At 47.2% G+C, this 20650-nt stretch overlaps 1 protein-coding gene across 1 annotated transcript in view; it reads left to right on the plus strand.

Moving 5' to 3' along the window:
* slc29a4 (solute carrier family 29 member 4) overlaps positions 1-14053 on the plus strand; it is a 63926-nt gene extending 49873 nt beyond the window's left edge. The window contains exons 8-11 of the mRNA XM_033040235.1: positions 2922-3109; positions 5425-5665; positions 9103-9276; positions 13812-14053. Coding sequence (XP_032896126.1) covers positions 2922-3109; positions 5425-5665; positions 9103-9245 — 572 coding nt within the window. The 3' untranslated portion in view covers positions 9246-9276; positions 13812-14053. The remainder of the gene's footprint in view (positions 1-2921; positions 3110-5424; positions 5666-9102; positions 9277-13811) is intronic.
* Positions 14054-20650: the final 6597 nt, after the last annotated feature.

The raw sequence follows: 20650 nt of genomic DNA on the forward strand, positions 1-20650 counted from the left end.
GGACATCCCACCCTGTTAATCCAAAGGGTCTTCCCATCTTTTCATCTAAGAGATGCCTTCCCCCATTAATCCGGAGAGTCTTCCCACCTGCCCATCGTCTCACTTACTTTAGAGGCACTTCCCCATCATCATCAACCGACAGAGACCTACAATCTGTCTCGTTTTAGTTTAGAGATACATACGCGGAAACAGGCCCTTCGGCCCACCTGGTCTGCGCCGACCAGCGATCACTATCCTACACACACTAGGGATAATTTCACGTTTATACCAAGCCCATTAAGCAACAAAAATGTATGTTTTTGGAATGTGGGAGGAAACCGAAGTTCACGGAGAAAACCCACGCAGGTCACGGGGAGAACGTACACACTCCGTACAGACAGCACCCATAGTCAGGATCGAACCCGGGTCTCCAGCGCTGTGAGGCAGCAACTCTACCGCTGCACGACATGGTTGCCTTTTACTGAATTTCTGCAACGACAGAATGGTTAAACGCATTAGTACGGGTGCCAGGGGTTACGAGGAGAAGGCAAGAGAATGGAGTTAGGAGGGAGAGATAGATAGAAACATAGAAAATAGGTGCAGGAGTAGGCCATTCGGCCCTTCGAGCCTGCACCGCCATTCAATATGATCATGGCTGATCATCCAACTCAGTATCCTGTACCTGCCTTCTCTCCATACCCCCTGATCCCTTTAGCCACAAGGGCCACATCTAACTCCCTCTTAAATATAGCCAATGAACTGGCCTCAACTACCTTCTGTGGCAGAGAATTCCAGAGATTCACCACTCTCTGTGTAAAAAATGTTTTCCTCATCTCGGTCCTAAAAGTCTTCCCCCTTATCCTTAAACTGTGACCACTTGTTCTGGACTTCCCCAACATCGGGAACAATCTTCCTGCATCTAGCCTGTCCAACCCCGTAAGAATTTTGTAAGTTTCTATAAGATCTTCTAAGATCTTCTAAGATCTGCCATGATTGAATGGCGGAGTAGACTTGATGGGCCGAATGGCCTAATTCTGCTTCTATCACCTATGAACTTATATATGTTGCGCATTGTGTTTTACCGTAGAGCCTGACCTGAAGGCTGGTGTGTTCTAAATTCTAAAGCCTGAAGGCTTCGACCAATGTGAATTCAAGTCACTGCCCATGGGACACGAACATTCAATAAAACATTTGCCACTCTTGTTCATCCTTGTCTTTGACACCATGTTAACACTGATGGGGTTTCCGTTCTCCCTTCACATCCTGTTCACTCTTACAATCGCGTGATGGTTTTGTATTTAGCCCTTGTTGAAGCACATCACTGTATCGCCCCTCTTGCCGTTCATGCAGCCATCTCTCACACTTACCCGTGCACTTCACATTTCCTCCCTCAACACTGTCGATTTTACATTTAATTGATTTTTCTTTGCTTTACGGGTCTGTCCCACTTAGGGGATTTTTTGGGCCTTGTGTGTGGGCTACATGCGACTGCCGCAAAGTTTTCATCATATTGAAACATTTCCGCCGACAGTGGCGACAATTTTTGCCGTCGTAGGTTGTCGCCAGGTGTTGTAGGTGAATTCCATTAAAATTAGTCCCTGGCATTTGCCTATAGAATAGCCTAAGTGGGAAAGGCCCATTATACATCCATTTAAGGTCATGTTACCATGCAGTTCCTCGTCTACTGTGTTAAATCTGCTGGCTCAGCAGTAAGGCCTTTAAAAGCTTCATCCCCTCTCTCTGTGTTCCTCCCCCACCCAAGTTGTTGCACTAGTCTCAAAGTCGTCTTGTTTGAGTCTCATTGTCTGTAACTCGTTTTCACCTAGCCCACGGCTAACAATGGCCGGTTTCCTTTATCATCCTTACTTTTTTGCATATCTTTCATTCATTTGTTCTATCTCACTCTACATCACCTCACGTTTCCCTTTGCCCTGACTCCCAGTCCGAAGAAGGGCCTCGACCCGAAACGTCACCTATTCCATTTCTCCAGAGGTGCTGCCTGTCCCGCTGAGTTACTCCAACGGTTTGTATCTATCTTTGGATTAAACCAGCATTTGCAGTTCCTTCCTACACATTCTGTCTAGTTTAGTTTTGTTTAGAGATACAGCGTGGAGCGAGGCCCTTCGGCCCAGCGAGTCTACCCTGATCATTAATCGCCATGTGACCATGTGGGTTTTCTCCGGGTGCTCCGGTTTCCTCTCACACCCCAAAGACACACAGGTTTGGAGGTTAATTGGCCCTCTGTAAATTGTCCCTAGTGTGTGTAGGATAGTGCTAGTGTACGGGGATCGCTGGTCGGCACAGACTCGGTGGCTGAAGGGCCTGTTCCCGCACTGTATCTCTAAATTCTAAAGCCTGAGGGCTTCTACCAATATGTATACATGGTAGCTCAATTGGAAATGCATGGACATTGCAGTTTAAGTCCTAGTAATGTACAAAAAGCAGCCAACTAAATTTCATTTCTAAATGAATTAATGTTAGTTGAAATCAGATAATAATGGAATTATAGTTTGGTTCCATATCTGTTCTTAAATGGCAAATGCATCATTTAAATGGTGGCAGCGGTAGAGTTGCTGCCTCACAGCGCCAGAGACTCGGGTTCGATCCCGACTACGGGTGCTGCCTGTACGGGGTTTGTACGTTCTCCCCCATAACCCACTTGAGTTTTCCCCGGGTGCTCCGGTTTCCTCCCACACTCCAAAGACGTGCAGGTTTGTAGATGAATTGGCTTCGGTAAAGATTGTAAACTGTCCGTAGTGTGAGTGGGATAGAGCTGGTGAGCGGGCTGATCGCGGGTCGGCACGGTCATCTGTGGGCCGAAGGGCCTGTCTCCGCGCTGTATCTCTGAGCTAAATCTAGTATCTCCAGCAATGAAATGGTTTCTGGTTTAGGCAGCAATGTTTGACAGGGTGATACTTTACCCTCTGATTGTTTTTCCGCAGACATCATTCTACACCGGTACATGGTGGCCGGCGTTATCTGGCCCTACATGTTGTCCATTACACTGACGTACTTCATCACACTCTGTCTGTTTCCGGGCCTGGAATCAGAAATCCGCAACTGCACTCTCGGAGAGTGGCTGCCCATCCTCATCATGGCCATCTTCAACCTGTCTGACTTTGTGGGAAAGGTAGGACTTTTACAATACAACACAATACAATAGCGTTTATTGTCATTTGAACCTCAAATGAAGTTCAAACGAAATTTGGTTTCTACAGTCATACAACAGGACAAGAACCAAGACACACACCAACACAATTCACACAAACATCCATCACAGTGAATCTCCTCCTCACTGTGATGGAAGGCAAAGTCTTGTCTCTCCCCTGCTCTCCATTCTTCTCCCGATGTTAAAGCCCCCGGCTGGTGCTGACAAGCCACGCCGGGCGATGTCAGGCCCCGCCCTGGGTCGTTTTCAGCCCCGCAATTCGGGCGGGAGAAGCTGCCGCCGCTGGAGCTCCGGAAAGCGGTCTCCCACCAGGGACCCGCGAGCTCCCGATGTCACCGTCCACCGGGCCTGCGGACGGAGCCTCCGAAGCAAGAGGAGGTAGTTGAGGCTGTGACTATCCCAACGTTTAAGAAACAGTTAGACAGGTACTTGGATAGGACCGGTTTGGAGGGATATGGACCAAGCGCAGGCAGATCGGACGGGTGTAGCTGGGACATGATGGTCCCTGTTCTCCAGAGATGCTGCCTGACCCACTGAGTTACTCCAGCACTTTGTGTCCTTTTCTTAAAAATATTTTTTTTGTCCTTTTGACAACCCTAAAAAATGCAACTTTACCTGCAAATAACAGCGGTAATTGATCAAAATTTTCAGTCTATGTCATTTTTGAGACATTCCTCAGCCGCCGAAGCTTTGCACGCCACCAGTTGTGAACTCATCTATTTTTTAAATGACACCTTATTATTCTTTATCGATCATATGTAGTTCTGACGATTCATCTGTAGATTCTTTCAAAAGCAATTACATTCTTAAAGCCTCCTGGTACAATTCCCACTGATTGCACCAAGAACGTCCACTTAATTAAAATCCTTTACGTGGTTAGAAATATCTAACCATCAAATCTAAAATGCACGCCAAGGATGTCACGTATTTCAGGACCATTGATAAGTCTCTGGAGTTACATTCTCAGTACATCCAGCATCATTTTAATTATTTATCTTTATTTTACCCACAGAGGGGTGATTTTTTCTCACAAAGGATGGCAGGTGTAAGGAACGAGCCATCGGAGGAGGTAGTTGAGGCAGGGACTATCGCAACGTTTAAGAAACATTTAGACAGGTACATGGATAGGACAGGTTTAGAGGGATATGGGCCAAACGCAGGCAGGTAGGACTAGTGTAGATGGGACCTGTTGGCCGGTGTGGGCAAGTTGGGCCGATGGGCCTGTTTCCACACTGTATCACTCTATGACTCTAAGGTGGGTATTATGTAAAATTCAATATGCTTACCTTAAAGGTATACATAGAATCGTAGAGTGATACAGCGTGGAAACAGGCCCTTCGACCAACACTGGCCAACATGTCCCAGCTACACTAGTCCCACCTGCCCACGTATGGCCCATATCCCTCCAAATCTGTCCTATCCATGTACCTGTCCAACTGTTTCTTAAATGTTGCGATAGTCCCTGCCTCAACTACCTTCTCTGGCAGCTTGTTCCATACACCCACCACCCTTTGTGTGAAAAAGTTACTCCTCCGATTCCTATTAAATCTTTTCATCTTCACCTTAAACCTATGTCCTCTGGTCCTCGATTCGCCTACTCTGGGCAAGAGACTCAGTGCATCTACCTGATCTATTTCTCTCATGATCGTATATACAACTCTATAAGATCTCCCCTCATCCTCCTGCGCTCCAAGGAATAGAGTCCCAGCCTGCTCAACCTCTCCCTGTAGCTCACGCCCTCAAGACCTGGCCACATCTTCGCAATATGAATTTGTAGAGATAAGGAACTGCAGATGTTGGTTTACCAGAAAAGACACAAAGTACAGGAGTAACTCAGTGGGTCAGGCAGCAAGTTTGTAGAACATGGATCGGTGACGTTTCAGGTCAGGAGTCTGTTTTTGTAATTTGTATATCAACGTCAAACATGGACTTTGTCTATGGAACTGATTCGCTACAACGTTGAGATCTATATTCTCAACATCTACCCAACCTATTCCTATAAGATCACCTCCTCATCCTCCTGCGCTCCAAGGAATAGAGTCCCAGCCAACTCAACCTCTCCCTATAGCTCAGACCCTCTAGTCCTGGCAACATCCTCGTAAATCTTCTCTGAACCCTTACCTGCTTGACAATTAACACCATTTTTTTTGATAATCAGGATTTCAAATCATCAATAATATGATTGGTCTCTGAATCTGGCGGGTCTTGCTTTGTTTCATGAAATGGAGTTGCATTCTGACCCGGTTCTCATCAGTTTTTTGTCGTTACTGTTGCAGATTCTCGCAGCCCTCCCTTACGACTGGAGAGGGCTCCACCTGTTGGCGTGCTCCTCCACCCGAGTGGTGTTCATCCCACTGTTCCTCCTGTGCGTACTGCCCAGTGACCAGCCAGTGTTCAGCCACCCCGCCTGGCCGTGTGTCTTCTCCCTGCTCATGGGCATCTCCAATGGTTATTTTGGTAGCGTGCCCATGATCCTGGCAGCGGGCAAAGTTAGCCCAGAGCAGAGAGAGCTGGCAGGTAAGCCGACAAACTTGCATATATAGAAACATAGAAACATAGGTTCTCTGCCAACCTGCTGACTGGTTGGCAGCGAAACAAGAGGTTTTGACTGTAGCTCGCTACACATGACAACAAACTAAACTAAACTGGTAACTCATGATTCCTGAAGTGGATGGTGCATAGAAACATAGAAACATAGAAAAATGGGTGCAGGAGTAGGCCATTCGGCCCTTCGAGCCTGCACTGCCATTCAATATGATCATGGCTGATCATCCAACTCAGTATCCTGTACCTGCCTTCTCTCCATACCCTCTGATCCCTTTAGCCACAAGGGCCACATCTAACTCCCTCTTAAATATAGCCAATGAACCGGCCTCAACTACCTTCTGTGGCAGAGAATTCCAGAGATTCACCACTCTCTGTGTGAAAAAACGCAGTTTATCGTTTACACAGTATATAGTTTAATTTACTTTAATATAGTTTAGTTTCGTTTGGTTTAGGTTAGGTTAGGGTTAGTTGAGTTTAGGTTAGGGTTTGGTTTGGTTTGGTTTGGTTTGGTTTAATATCGTTTAGTTTAGTTTAGTTTACTGTAGTTCAGTTTAGTTTATTGTCACGTGTACCAAGTTACGGTAAAAGGTTTTTTTGGTGCGTACTATCCAGTCAACGAGGAGACTGTACATGATTACAATCAAGCAGCCCACGATGCACGGATACAGGATAAAGGGAATAATGTTTAGTGCAAGATAAAGTCCAGGCAATTCTGATTACACATAGTCCGAGCGTCTCCAAAGAGGTAGATGGTAGTTCAGGACAGCTCTCTAATTGTTGAAAGGATGGTTCAGTTGTCTGATGACATCTAGAAAGAAACTGTCACTGAATCTGGAGGTGTTTGTTTACACACACCCAGAGAGTTGTGAATTTGTGGAATTCTCTGCCACAGAAGGCAGTGGAGGACAATTCACTGGATGAATTAAAAAGAGAGTTAAATAGAGCTCCAGGGGCTAGAGGAATCAAGGGATATGGGGAGAAGGCAGGCACGGGTTACTGATTGTGGATGATCAGCCATGATCACAATGAATGGCGGTGCTGGCTCGAAGGGCCAAATGGCCTCCTCCAGCACCTATTTTCCATTTTTCTATGTTTCTACATACTTCTTAGTTTAGTAAACGATACTTTACCTGAGTTTAGTTTAGTTTAGTTTATTGTCATGTATACCGAGGTAAAGTGAAAATCTTTTTTGTTGCTTGCTAACATCGTGTGCGGAAAGACTCGTGTCCACAGTGTACAGACACAGGATAAAGGGTATTGTGTTTAGTGCAAGATAAAGTCCAGAAAAGTCCGATTAAAGATAGTCCGAGGGTCTCCACTGAGGTAGATGGTAGGCCAGGATTGCTGTCTAGCTGGTGAGAGGACAGTTCAGTTCTATGTTATCCCACTTGCTCATCCACTTCCCACAAGTTAGGGACGATTTACAGAGGCCAATTAGTGTGGAAACCATCCATCTTTGGGATGTGGGGGGGGACCAGAGCACCCGGAGGAAACCCACGCGGTGACAGGGAGACCTGGACTGGACTATGGTGCCTTCCTCACCTTGGTGCCACAAGTGTTATGTTGTGTCGTGGACTTTCAGTGTTTGTGCTTTTTGTTTTTTTTTTTTGGTTTTTTTTTAAATTGTATTTTATTTTTAATATGTTTAATTATTTATTATTATTTATTTATTTTTATTTTTATGATACTGCCTGTAAGGGAAATTCATTTCGTTGTCTCTAACTGAGACAATGACAATAAATTTGAATACAATACAATACAATACAACGTGTAAATTCCACACAGCCAGCTCCCTTGGTCAGGATCAAACCCGGGCCTCTGATGCTGCGAGGCAGCAGCTCTACCCGCTGCACCACGGTGCCGCCCATACAGTCAATGGTTACTCAATATTTTAATTCTACTGCAATGAACCATTCAAGATACTAGATACAAAGGACATTTATTATCACCTACACCAATTAGTGAAGTGAAAGTTGAGTTGGCATTTGCAGCACACCAATAAAAATAGGACACAACATTAAAAAATTTACCAATAAACATAAAAACATCCCCCAACAATGGTTCCCACTGTGAGGGAAGGCAGCAAAGTCCAGTCCTATCCCCTGTCCACCCATGGTCGGGGCCTATTGAGGCCTCCGCAGTCGCCGCTACGGAAGCCCGATGCTTCAGGCCCTCTCGCCGGATGATGGAACTCCGGCATCGGCAGAGCCCTCTCAGCGGCCTGGAGCGTCAGGAACGGCCGCTTGCTCCCGGAGACCGCAGCTCCCGAAGTCCACAGGCCATTGTGGATGGCGTCTAAATGGCTGCCTTCTGTGGGCTCCCACTTGTGTTTAGTTTACGGGGATCGCCGATCGGTGCGGGTTCGGTGGGTCGAAGGGACTGTTTCCGCGCAGTATCGCTCAAATAAAAGTGCATTTTAAGATTTAAACCAGAAGGCATGGTAAAGGTGGACACAAAATGCTGGAGAAGCTCATCGGGTCAGGCAGCATCTCTCGAGAACATGGATTGGTGATGTTTCAGGTTGGGACCCTCTCTCCAGAGATGCTGCCCAAGCATTTTGGTGTCTACCTTTGGTATAGATCATCATCGGCATTTTAGACTTTAGAGATACAGTGTGGACACAGGCCCTTCGGCCCTTCGAGCCTGCACCGCCATTCAATATGATCATGGCTGATCATCCAACTTAGTATCCTGTACCTGCCTTCTCTCCATACCCCCTGATCCCTTTAGCCACAAGGGCCACATCTAACTCCCTCTTAAATATAGCCAATAAACTGGCCTCAACTACTTTCTGTGGCAGAGAATTCCAGAGATTCACCACTCTCTGTGTGAAAAATGTTTTTCTCATCTCGGCCCTAAAAGATTTCCCCTTTATCCTTAAACTGTGTGACCCCTTGTTCTGGACTTCCCCAACATCGGGAACAATCTTCCTGCATCTAGCCTGTCCAACCCCTTAAGAATTTTGTACGTTTCTATAAGATCCCCCCTCAATCTCCTAAATCCTAGCGAGTACAACCTGCAGACAATGTACACATTTTTACAGAAGCCAATTAACCTGCAAACCTGTACGTCTTTGGAGTGTGGGGGGGGAAACGGAGCATCCGGAGAAAACCCACGCGATCGCGGGCAAGAACGTACAAACTCTAGTACAGGCAGCGCCCGTGGTCAGGATGGAACCCGGGTCTCTGGCGCTGTGAGGCAGCATCTCTGGCGCTGTGAGGCAGCACCGTGTCCGCGCCCACGTTCTGCAGTTCCTTGCTATTACTGAAGATATTGGACATCAGCGAGAAGGGTGGGGTGTTGGCAGGGTGAGACTAGTCAGGGTGGGTTTGTGAAGGAGGTCGGGTTTGTTTGTGGTCTAATAAACTGCTGGAAGATATTCATCTCTTGTTCCATTGTCTTTACAGGCAACACCATGACTGTGTCCTACATGTCCGGTCTAACGCTGGGATCGGCAGTGGCCTACGTCACCTTCAGCCTGACCAGTATGTCTCACACCTCATGCATTCACACTGAAACAGTCAACGGTTCTTTCACCACAGGACTCTAAACATGGACTCTCCACGCCGCTCCAACGAGGGGTGAGCAAACGCGCAGAGTTTCACCGAAGATAGGCACGGAATGCTGGAGTAACTCAGCCGGGACAGGCAGCGTCTATGGAGAGAAGGAATCGAGACCCTGCTTCGGACCGAGAGTCAGGGGAGGGGGAGGCACAGAGATGAGGAAGTGTGAGGTGTGAAAACGAGACATCAAAGAGGAGGGGGATCCCAAGGAAAATTGTAGAATAGATCATTGTTAGAATTTCACTTCCAACGGCCACGAGGCTTGGATAAAGCTTGGAAGTCTTTACCCAACCCGATGCCCTCCGTGTGGGAGAGGCTGCTAAAGTGTCACTTCCTCTGCCATTAACACGAGACAGGCCAGCATTCGACATGACCTTTTACAACCAGCTTTACCTTAGAGGTTGGCTTCGTGCTTTCAATGGTTCAATGGAACTTTATTGTCTCGTGTACCTGGTGATGTGAATGATTGGTGCTGTCCCGGTGGGCCGAAGGGCCTGTTTCCATGCTGTATCTCTAAACTAACCTAAAGTTCATCTTTCAAAGGGGAGTTGGTACGTTCTCCCAGTGACCGCGTGGGTTTCCTCCAGGAGCTCCGGCTTCCACCCACCCTCCAAAGACGTGCAGTTGTACAGGGTCTTGGTGAGACCACACCTGGAGTATTGCGGACAGCTTTGGTCTCCAAACCTGAGGAAAGACATTCTTGCCATAGAGGGAGTACAGAGAATGTTCACCAGACTGATTCCTGGGATGTCAGGACTTTCATATGAAGAAAGACTGGATAGACTCGGCTTGTACTCACTAGAATTTAGAAGATTGAGGGGGGATCTTATAGAAACTTACAAAATTCTTAAGGGGTTGGACAGGCTAGATGCAGGAAGATTGTTCCCGATGTTGGGGAAGTCCAGAACAAGGGGTCACAATTTAAGGATAAGAGGGAAGTCTTTTAGGACTGAGATGAGAAAATCATTTTTTACACAGAGAGTGGTGAATCTGTGGAATTCTCTGCCACAGAAGGTAGTTGAGGCCAGTTCATTGGCTATATTTAAGAGGGAGTTAGATGTGGCCCTTGTGGCTAAAGGGATCAGGGGATATGGAGAGAAGGCAGGTACAGGATACTGAGTTGGATGATCAGCCATGATCATATTGAATGGCGGTGCAGGCTCGAAGGGCCGAATGGCCTACTCCTGCACCTATTTTCTATGTTGCTATGTTTCATAGGCTGGTTGGCTCGGTAACATTGTAAATTGCCCCCAGTGGGTATAGGATAGAAGTAGTATACGGTCTGCACGGACTCGGTGGGCCGAAGGGCCTGTTTCTGTGCTACATCTCTACGCTACACTGAAGTTCATCTTTCCACAAGGTTCATGTTACAATTAATCATCTCTGCCTCGGGCCTAACATTTAAATTAACAGCGGACTTAGTAAAGAATGACAGATCTTTTTGCCAACAGCCCTCGGGTTAATCTCAGCTCCTAATATGACATTCACCACTGCCCTCGACACATGTACACATCTGAGTTTTCATAAAGAAACTCCGTAGATACTGTTACCCACGGCAATATGATCTGTAACAGGATGTTAAACAATTGTCTGAAGTCGTGGAGACAGCAAAAAGGAAAAACACTTTCAAGGTTCTAGTTTTTAATTTCAGAGATACAGTGTGGAACAGGCCCTTCGGCCCACTGAGTCCATGCTGACCAATGATCACACATTCCCACTGATTCTATGTTATCCCACTTTCGCATTCAGTTTATTGTCACGTGTACCCAGCTGACCAGTCAGCAGAAAGACTGTACATGATTACAATCGAGACATGTACAGCGTATAGATACATGATATTCTGGTTGCTGGTAGGATGATTCAGCTGCCTGATAACAACTGGGAAGAAACTGTCCCTGAATCTGGAGGTGTGCGTTTTCACACTTCTGTACCTTTTGCCTGATGGTAGGGGGGAGAAGAGGGAGTGGCCGGGGTGCGACTGGCTCGTGTTTATGCTGCTGGCCTTGCCGAGGCTGCGTGAGGTGTAAATGGAGTCAATGGAAGGGAGGTCGGCTTGTGCGATGGTCTGGGCTGCGTCCACAATTCGCTGCAATTTTCTGCGGTCTTGGATGGATGGTGTTCCCGAACCGTGCTGTGATGCGTCGCTCCCCCACACGCGGAGCAATTTGTGGGAGGAAACCGGAGCACCCAGAGGAAACCCACGCAGTCACAGGGAGAACGTACAACCTCCGTACAGACAGCATCTGTAGTCAGGATCAAACCCGGGCCTCTGGCTTGTGAGGCAGCAACTCTACTGCTACACCACTGTGCCACTCAAGATGAAGTGTTACTCTCTCCTTCACTACCTAAAAGGGGGTAGAAGCGGATTAAATAGTAACTTTCAAAGGGGAATGGGAAGAGTTGATGAAAGATAAAGCATGCAGAACTTTGTGAATGGTCAGGGGAAGTGGGGTGATTGGATATTTCTCATAAACGAAGATAGGCACAAAATGCTGGAGTAACTCAGCGGGACAGGCAGCGTCTCTGGAGAGAAGGAATGGGTGACGTTTCGTTCTGAGACCCTTGTTGAAACCCGAAACGTCGCCCATTCCTTCGCACCAGAGATACTGAATGTCCCGCTGAGTTACCCCAGCATTTTGTGTCTAACTTTGGTGTAAAGGAGTCTGTACGGAGGTTGTACGTTCTCTCTGTGACTGCGTGGGTTTCCTCTGGGTGCTTCGGTTTCCTCCCACAAATTTGTGGGTGTGCTGGTTAATTGTCTATAGTCTTAAAAATAGCGGATATGGAGAGAAGGCAGGAACGGGGTACTGATTGTGGATGATCAGCCATGATCACATTGAATGGCGGTGCTGGCTCGAAGAGCCGAATGGCCTGCTCCTGCACCTATTGTCTATTGTCCAAACCAGCATCTGCGGTGCCTTCCTACTGGCCCAAGCAGTTTCAGGCAATGGCCTCTTCGCCTCGACGCCCGTTGCATGATGTGTTTGTACGTCTTTAGTGGAGACTAATTCGAAATCATTCTAAAATATTAATGATAATTAGAATGTCGCTTGCTTCAAAATATCTGTTTGTTTTTTGTTCATCTAATAACGTGCTTTCATCAATTATTTAATACGTCATCTTACTGGATCGGTACACACAATGTAATTCTACCCACAGAAGAGCAGCTGATAACAATCATTCCACACTCTTAAACCTCGACTCCTACAGCAATATTTCTTACTTTAACAGTGATCTAAAACACCTCTCAGATCGGCCCGTACCTTGATCGGGCTTTGCTGGCTCTCACCTTGCACTGAACGTCATTCCCTTAGCATGTATCCACACGCTGGGTTTCAGCAACTAAGTTACAGAGAAAGGTTGAACAAGATAGGTCTTTATTCTTTGGAGCGCAGAAGGTTAAGTGGGGACTTGATAGAGGTCTTTAAAATGATGAGAGGGATAGACAGAGTTGACGTGGATAAGCTTTTTCCATTGAGAGTAGGGAAGATTCAAACAAGAGGACATGATTTGAGAATTAAGGGACAAAAGTTTAGGGGTAACATGAGGGGGAACTTCTTTACTCAGAGAGTGGTAGCTGTGTGGAATGAGCTTCCAGTGGAAGTGGTGGAGGCAGGTTCAATTTTATCATTTAAAAATAAATTGGATAGGTATATGGACGGGAAAGTGCAGGTAGATGGGATTAGGGGAGAATAAGTGTTCGGCACGGACTAGAAGGGCCGAGATGGCCTGCTTCCGTGCTGTAATTGTTATACGGTTATATGGTTAAACAGCTCGATTGTAATCATGTATCATCTTTCTGCTGACTGGAGAGCACGCAACAGCAGCTTTTCACTGTACCTCGGTACACGTGATTATAAACTGAACTGAGCACTTGAGAAATGTCTCCGAATTCCGTCCCGTTTCTCCCCGTCCTCCTCCCCTCGAAAAATGCTGACAACGAGTCTTGGAGCCATACAGCACGTAAAAACAGGCCCTTCGGCCCATCTCTTCAATGCCGACCAAGATGCCCCATCTTAGAGCTCTTGAAGATAGCGGACTCAAGGGATATGGGGGGGAAAAACAGGAATGTGGATGATCAGCCATGATCATTTGAATGGCGGTGCAGGCTCGAAGGGCCGAATGGCCTACTCCTGCACCTAATTTCTATGTTTCTATGAAGGGCCAAATGGCCTGCTCCTGCACCTATTGTCTATTGTCTATGGAGCGAAGGAATAGGTGACGTTTCGGGTTTCCCGAAACGTCACCTATTCCTTCGCTCCATAGATGCTGCCTCGCCCGCTGAGTTTCTCCAGCACTTTTGTCTACCATCTGTCCTGTATTAATGACTCCACGTAACTTGAAAGTATATGTGACCAACCCTTCACCCATTGTAAACAGGTCATGATATCTAACTTTACATCCAGGATTCTCTGTCAGGAAAATGATCGGTCGATCGAGCCAGAACAGGACAAGTTATAAATCTTTTTTTTTTTTTCTTCTTCTTCTTTCTGATGTGCAAGGGTTCTCCTCAGACTGATGATGGATCGGGTATTTTTTTATTTCCCTTGCAGGGTGAATGAAGAAACACTAAAGATTATTTATCTCATCCCCAACCAAAACATTGCTTGTCGTGTGCCACCTCAGTTACAAAGGACTCCTTCCCCCCGTGTAGTCTTGAGCACGGTTTCGGCTACGCCTGTTCCTTTAGGACCACGTGGGATCTCCAACACGGATAAGCAGGAGGGCTTGAAGATGCCTCAGGAAGAAATGCCACTCATCGAGAGAATGGATAGGCTTTTCTCTTGACTTTCTAAGTCTTTCGAGTCCCGAGACTGTCTCTAACAGTGCCTGGTGATCGCCATTTCTGTCTGTAAACCTCAACCATGTTACAATGTGTATGTCTGCGTATCAAATAACACTCCCCCCCCCACTGTAATCGAGGGTGACCAGCCTGTAAGACGTGAGAGGGGTGGTTGTAAACTCAATGCGTTGATCCTTCTTCACTGGTGTTAATGAGCTGCAAGCCTTTTGTTGCGTCATGTTTTGTTGAGGACTGCTTTGGTGTGTATGTGCCATGTTTCTGAAGGAAAATAATTGCCAATATTTATGCCCTGTACATAAGAGCAGAGATCCTATAGCGGAGCAAGATAGACCACTCCTTCTAAATGCAATGGGCAGACGTGTAGTACGCAACGGAGCGGAACGTGGGCCTTTTTTTCATCCATTTCAGTAACCCGACCCGACTCGCAGTGTAATCAACGTTGCGGGGGAACAGTTTGTGTTAATAAATTATCATTCTGAAAATGAGGAGAAGATATTTACCAAATAACTTTTATTTTTACGAGGATGTTTCCGTAACCGGCTTCCGTCTCCGCGCTAGTATCCTACGGGATCTTTGGTGCGGAGACGGAAGCCGGTTACGGAAATGGGGCCGAAAATTCCCCATGGATCTGCCCATGACCGTACTACGTCTTTTTCGTCGAGTGATCTATCTTGCTCGCTGTAGGATCTTTGCATAAGAGTGTACCTTTTGCATACGGCTTCAACCCAGCCCGGCACCTTGTCCTACTAACAATCCAGTAGAGATTTCTCGATAATGAACAAGGCCGTCGGGAGGCTCTTTGGGGAGAAAACAGGTCACATCGTTCATTTTCATTCAACACTTCAGCGCTCTGAAGATAGACACAAAACGCTGGAGAAACTCAGCGGGACGGGCAGCATCTCTGGAGAGAAGGGCTGGGTGACGTTTCGGGTCGAGACCCTTCTTCAGACCCGAAGACCCAAAACGGGTCCTCCTGCACCTATTGCCCCTTGTCGATTGACCCATTCCTTCTCTCCAGAGATGCTGCCTGTCCCGCTGAGTTACTCCAGCGTTTTGTGTCTATCTTCGATGTAAGCCAGCACCTGCAGTTCCTTCCTACACACTTTAACGCTTATGCCCCTGTCCCACTTAGGAAATCTGAACGGAAACCTCTGGAGACTTTGCGCCCCACCCAAGGTTTCCGTGCGGTTCCCGGAGGTTTTTGTCAGTCTCCCTACCTGCAACCTCCGGCAACCACCTGCAACCTCTGGGAACTGCACGGAAACCTTGGGTGGGGCGCAAAGTCTCCAGAGGTTTCCGTTCAGGATTCCTAAGTGGGACGGGGGCATTAGTTTGACAATAGTAAGCAATGGATGTTCAATGCATGGTGGAATACACCCCCATATCAAACAGGCGGTTTGCCTGTCATTCTTTCTGAAGCCCATTAAGTTCTCTTTTTAAAGAACTAGAACAAGAAGGCCAATTATTATCTGAATGGTGTCAAATTATGAAAAATGAAGGCAGTTTGTATGTTCTCCCTGTGACCTGCGTGGGTTTTCTCCTGGGATCTCCGGTTTCCTGCCACGCTCCAAAGACGGGCAGGTTTGTAGGTTCTGTAAATTGTCCCTAGTGTGTAGGATAGAGCTAATGTACAAGGTGATCGCTGGGCGGCGCGGACTCGGTGGGCCGAAGGGCCTGTTTCCCTGCTGTATCCCTATAAACTGAAACCAAACTGGAAAAAAATAGTGCGCAATCTTTCCTTGTGCCTTGAAAGTTATTCCGGTTTTAAGAAATACCAAGGTATGAAATGCAATGTAACACTGGAGTAAGGTGGCGTTAATATGGATTTCAAATGTGCCATGTATGGTGAATATTCTCTCACAGACTCCTGGAGTAAAATGTTATTGACGGATTCACGGGGCAGTTAGATATGATTCACGAGAAAAGCAAGCGTGCAGAATTAAATGAAGTAAAGGGGCTGTCCCACTGTACCAGCTAATTCAAGAGTTCTCCCGAGTTTCCCCTGATTCGAACTCGGAGAATTACGGTAATAGCCGGTCGTAGGTACTCGGGGCTCTCGTGGACATTTTTCAACATGTTGAAAAATTTTCTCAAGTCTTCACGAGCTTACCGCGTTTCCCGAGTACCTGCCGTTAGCGTTACGAACCGCTAAGAGACGTCCCCGAGCTCCGATGTACCCGCAACGTACATTCTACGTGCTTACCACGAGTTTGATTTTTTTTAAACTCGGGAGAGCTCTTGGGTAAACTGATATAGTGGGACAGGCCCTTAAGGCTCTTGAGGAGCAGAAACTCCAGCATGGGCAGTTTACAACCCAGCCGGATGAATATTGACTGCTCTAACTTCAAGTATTCTTCACTTTCCCTCTCTCTCCATCCCTCCTCCGACTTGTTTCACTATCCTCCTGATTACATTTTATCTTTACATGCCTCGTTGTCAGCTTCCCTTCAGCGAGCAGTGGTCCATTCTCCGTTTTCCTTCAGCTCCGTCCCCTTTGATCCCTCGATTTCACACCTTACCCTTCCACATCTCTGTGCCTCGCACAAGTCAACAAGTTATAGGAGTAGAATTAGGCCATTCGGCCCATCGGGTCTACTCCGCCATTCAATCATGGCTGATCTCCGCCTCCTCATCCCATTCTCCTGCCTTCTCCCCATAACCCTTGGCACCCGTTCTAATCAAGAATCTGTCTATCTCTGCCTTAAAAGTATCCACTGACTTGGCCTCCACAGCCCTCTGTGGCAAAGAGTCCCACAGATTAACTCTCCCCCTGAGTCTCGACCTGAAACGCCACCCATTCCTTGTCTCCAGAGATGCTGCCTGTCCCGCTGAGTTACTCCAGCACTCTGTGCCTGCACCAGCAGACACTGCTGGGGTGGTCATTTTCTGCGCTGTAAACACTGTGTGAATTAATGGTACGAGCTCGCCAAATCTGGAAACACTGCGTTACCAATCTTAGGTTCAGCTAAGTATTAATTAGCCAAATCGGATCATTCAGTTTCACTGTGAGTAATAGAAGCCTTTTCACTAGTGACTGGGGCAGGGAATCGAAATCCCTGCCAACATTGAAGTGATCCCAATTGTATAGCTACCGTAATAATGTAAATGTCAGGGGACCATGTACAAGCAGTGTCTCGATGTTAAAATGATGCCACCCTGATGGTCGCTAAATGCTTATCCTCTGTTTTTTAGATTTATCTATTTATCCTGTTAAATAATTTGCAGATGTATTTAGAATTAAAGCAAAGAGTGAAATGTCAGATTATCTGCTGTGGTTTTTATCAAGTATATATTTATTTTGCAAATGAAAGATCCAGTGTCAGTATTCAGCTGATCCGGCTATTGGAACAATTCTAGTGATGTGTTATTTCTCCATATTTGGGACGGTCAAGGGGGGCACAGCGGTAGAGTTGCTGCCTCACAGCGCCAGAGACCCGGGTTCGATCCTGGCTACGGGTGCTGTCTGCACCAGTTTGTACGTTCTCCCCGATAGCTGTGTGGGTTTTCTCCGAGATCTTCAGTTTCCTCCCACGCTCCAAAGACGCACGGGTTTGTAGGCTAATTGGCTTGGGGTATGTTTGTAAATTTCCCCTAGTGTGCGTAGCATAGTGTTATGCCCCTGTCCCACTTCGGAAACCTGAACGGAAACCTCTGGAGACTTTGCGCCCCACCCGAGGTTTCCGTGCGGTTCCCGGAGGTTGCAGGTGGTTGCCGGAGGTTGCAGGTAGGGAGACTGACAGGTAGGGAGACTGACAAAAACCTCCGGAAACCTTGGGTGGGGCGCAAAGTCTCCAGAGGTTTCCGTTCAGGTTTCCTAAGTGGGACAGGGGCATAAGCGTGCGGGGATCGCTGGTTGGCGCAGACTCGGTGGGCCGAAGGGCCTGTTTCCGCACTGTATAACTAAACTAAACTGATTGTGGCTAGTCATTTTGGTTAGTCAGTCACACCTTTATCAGCATTTCATGTGACTATCAAGATGTGTCTTTGTGTATTTTAGCCCCTCTAACGATTCTATTTACCTGAAGTGGCTTAGCATAAAAATATAAAGATACTGTGCAATTCAAAATGTTGCTTCAATGACTCCTTTAGCTTTACATTCCCTTTACTAATAGGCACCTTAAAGATGTCGGAAGGGAACTGCAGATGCCGGTTTTCAAATCCCAGTACTTCAAGATAGATGCAAAGTGCTGGAGTAACTCAGCGGGTCAGGCAGCATCCCTGGAGAGTAGGAATAGGCGACGTTTCGGGTTGGAACCCTTCTTCAGGCTGGAGAAGATTCACCGAGTCTGAAGAAGAATTCTGACCGGAGACATCGCCTTGGAGAAGGCTCAACCGATATGAAGAAAGATTCCGACCTGAAACGTCACCCCATTCTTTATCTCCGGGGATGCTGCCTGACCCGCTGAGATACTCCAGCACTTTGCATCTGTCTGTGGCATCTTCCAGGTACTGCATTCTGTTTGAATCTGTTTACAGGTTTGCATTAACTTTGAAACCAATTTTCATGTTTTTCAATTTACCTTGTGTTGCTAAGTCATGCATGGATAAGTGGGAGGGGTGGAGGGTGTGTGTGGAGGTGGAGGCGGGTTTGTAAAGGAACCTTGTCTCCCTATAACTGGGGGTGAAAGGTTCACACCTGTTCATCCTGCTCCAAGTGACGAGATAGCACCTTTCAATGAACGGAAAATAAACTGGTGGAAGAACTCATCGGGTCAGGCAGCATCTGTGGAAGCAAAGCGCGGCACGGTGGCGCAGCGGTGGAATCGCTGCCTCACAGCGCCAGAGACCCCGGTTCGCTCCTGACCACGGGTGCTGTCGGTACGGAGTTTGTACGTTCTCCCCATGACCTGTGTGGGTTTTCTCTGGGTGCTCTGGTTTCCTCCCACGCTCCAAAGACATCCAAAGGTTTGTAGGTTCATTGGCTTCAGTGAAAAATGTAAATTGTCCCTAGTGTGTGTAGGCTAGTGCTAGTGTCTGGTCGGCACGGACTCGGTGGGCCAAAGGGCCTGTGGCCATTCTGTATCTCTAACGTCTAAATCCAAAGAGATGGTTGACATTTCAGGCTGGGACCTGCGTCAGTCATGATGCAGGATTGCAATCCGAATCCCTCTGCTGGGTGTTGGTGGATGGGGTTATGGGGAGAAGGCAGCGGCATGGGGTTAGAAGGGTGAGATAGATCAGCCATGAATGAATTGAGCCATGATTGAATGGACTTGATGGGCCGAATGGCCTAATCCCTCTATCACTTATGATGTTAAGCCTTTGCAGATGCTGCCTTGATAAAGCCAATCGATCGATGAAAGATGATGGCTTCGACATTGATCCTTGTACGAATGCCTGGCATAGTTCCCCAAGACAGGTGTATTCCTTGCTCAAGTTTAATCCAATTTGACCTCCAGTCTTTGACATTTCAACATGTGTTGGCCCAGGGGTTATTGGTTCTGCCTTATTGTCAGCCCACTGTTGTGTCAGTCCCAATCCCATCAGGTGATTGTCACCTTTGCTGCACCTCGCAAACCCCACACTTGAATTATGCCTGAACCTTCAGTGAGCTGAGCCAGTGCTTGTAAGCAAAGTACATCATCCCTCCACCACCGCTCAGTCCATCGCGATCTAGCTGATCTCCCGGTTGCTAAACACTTTAACTCCCCCTCCCATTCCCACACTGACCTTTCTGTCCTGGGCCTCCTCCGTTGTCAGAGTGAGGCCCAGCGCAAATTGGAGGAACAGCACCTCATATTTCGCTTGGGCAGCTTACAACCCAGTGGTATGAACATTGACTTCTCTAACTTCAAGTAACCCTTGCTTTCCCTCTCTCTCCATCCATCCCCCCCATCCCACTTCTCCCACCAGTTTGACTGTTCCCTTGATTAAATTTTATCTCTATGTGCTTCGTTGTCACCTTCTCCTAGCTAACAATGATCTGAAGAAGGGTTTCGGCCCGAAACGTTGCCCATTTCCTTCGCTCCATAGATGCTGCTGCACCCGCTGAGTTTCTCCAGCACTTTTGTCTACCGAACCATGATCTATTCTACATTTTCATCCCCTTTTATGCCTCATTTTCACACCTTACATTTCCTTATCTCTGTGCCTCCCTCTCCCCTGACTCTAGGTCTGAAGAAGGGTCTCGACCCGAGACGTCACCCATTCCTTCTCTCCAGAGATGCTGCCCGTCCCGCTGAGTTACCCCAGCTTTTTGTGTCGGTCTTCGGCTTAAACCAGCCTCTGCCGTTCCTTCCTACACAATTGTCCATCTTCATGACCCAGTGAAAGAGTGCAAACTTTTACGTTCAATTTCCCCAGTGTTGCCGCTGAATCTTCCAGCAGTTTATCTTTTGTTCCAGATTCCAGCACTTGCAGTTCCTTGTGTTGTTTGTCCCTTGCTTTCACCGAGAATGTACACCAGCGACATCTAGTGGCCTCGTGAAAATAGCAACAACAAGGGTTTCGGCCCGAAACGTTGCCTATTTCCTTCGCTCCATAGATGCTGCTGCACCAGCTGAGTTTCTCCAGCATTTTTGTGTACCTTACATAAATAGTCATTTTGTTCCAGTAAGATAAAGCAGGTGTGTGGAATTTCTTCAAAGT

This window comes from Amblyraja radiata, chromosome 22 (assembly GCF_010909765.2).
Source record: "Amblyraja radiata isolate CabotCenter1 chromosome 22, sAmbRad1.1.pri, whole genome shotgun sequence".
Taxonomy (NCBI): domain Eukaryota; kingdom Metazoa; phylum Chordata; class Chondrichthyes; order Rajiformes; family Rajidae; genus Amblyraja; species Amblyraja radiata.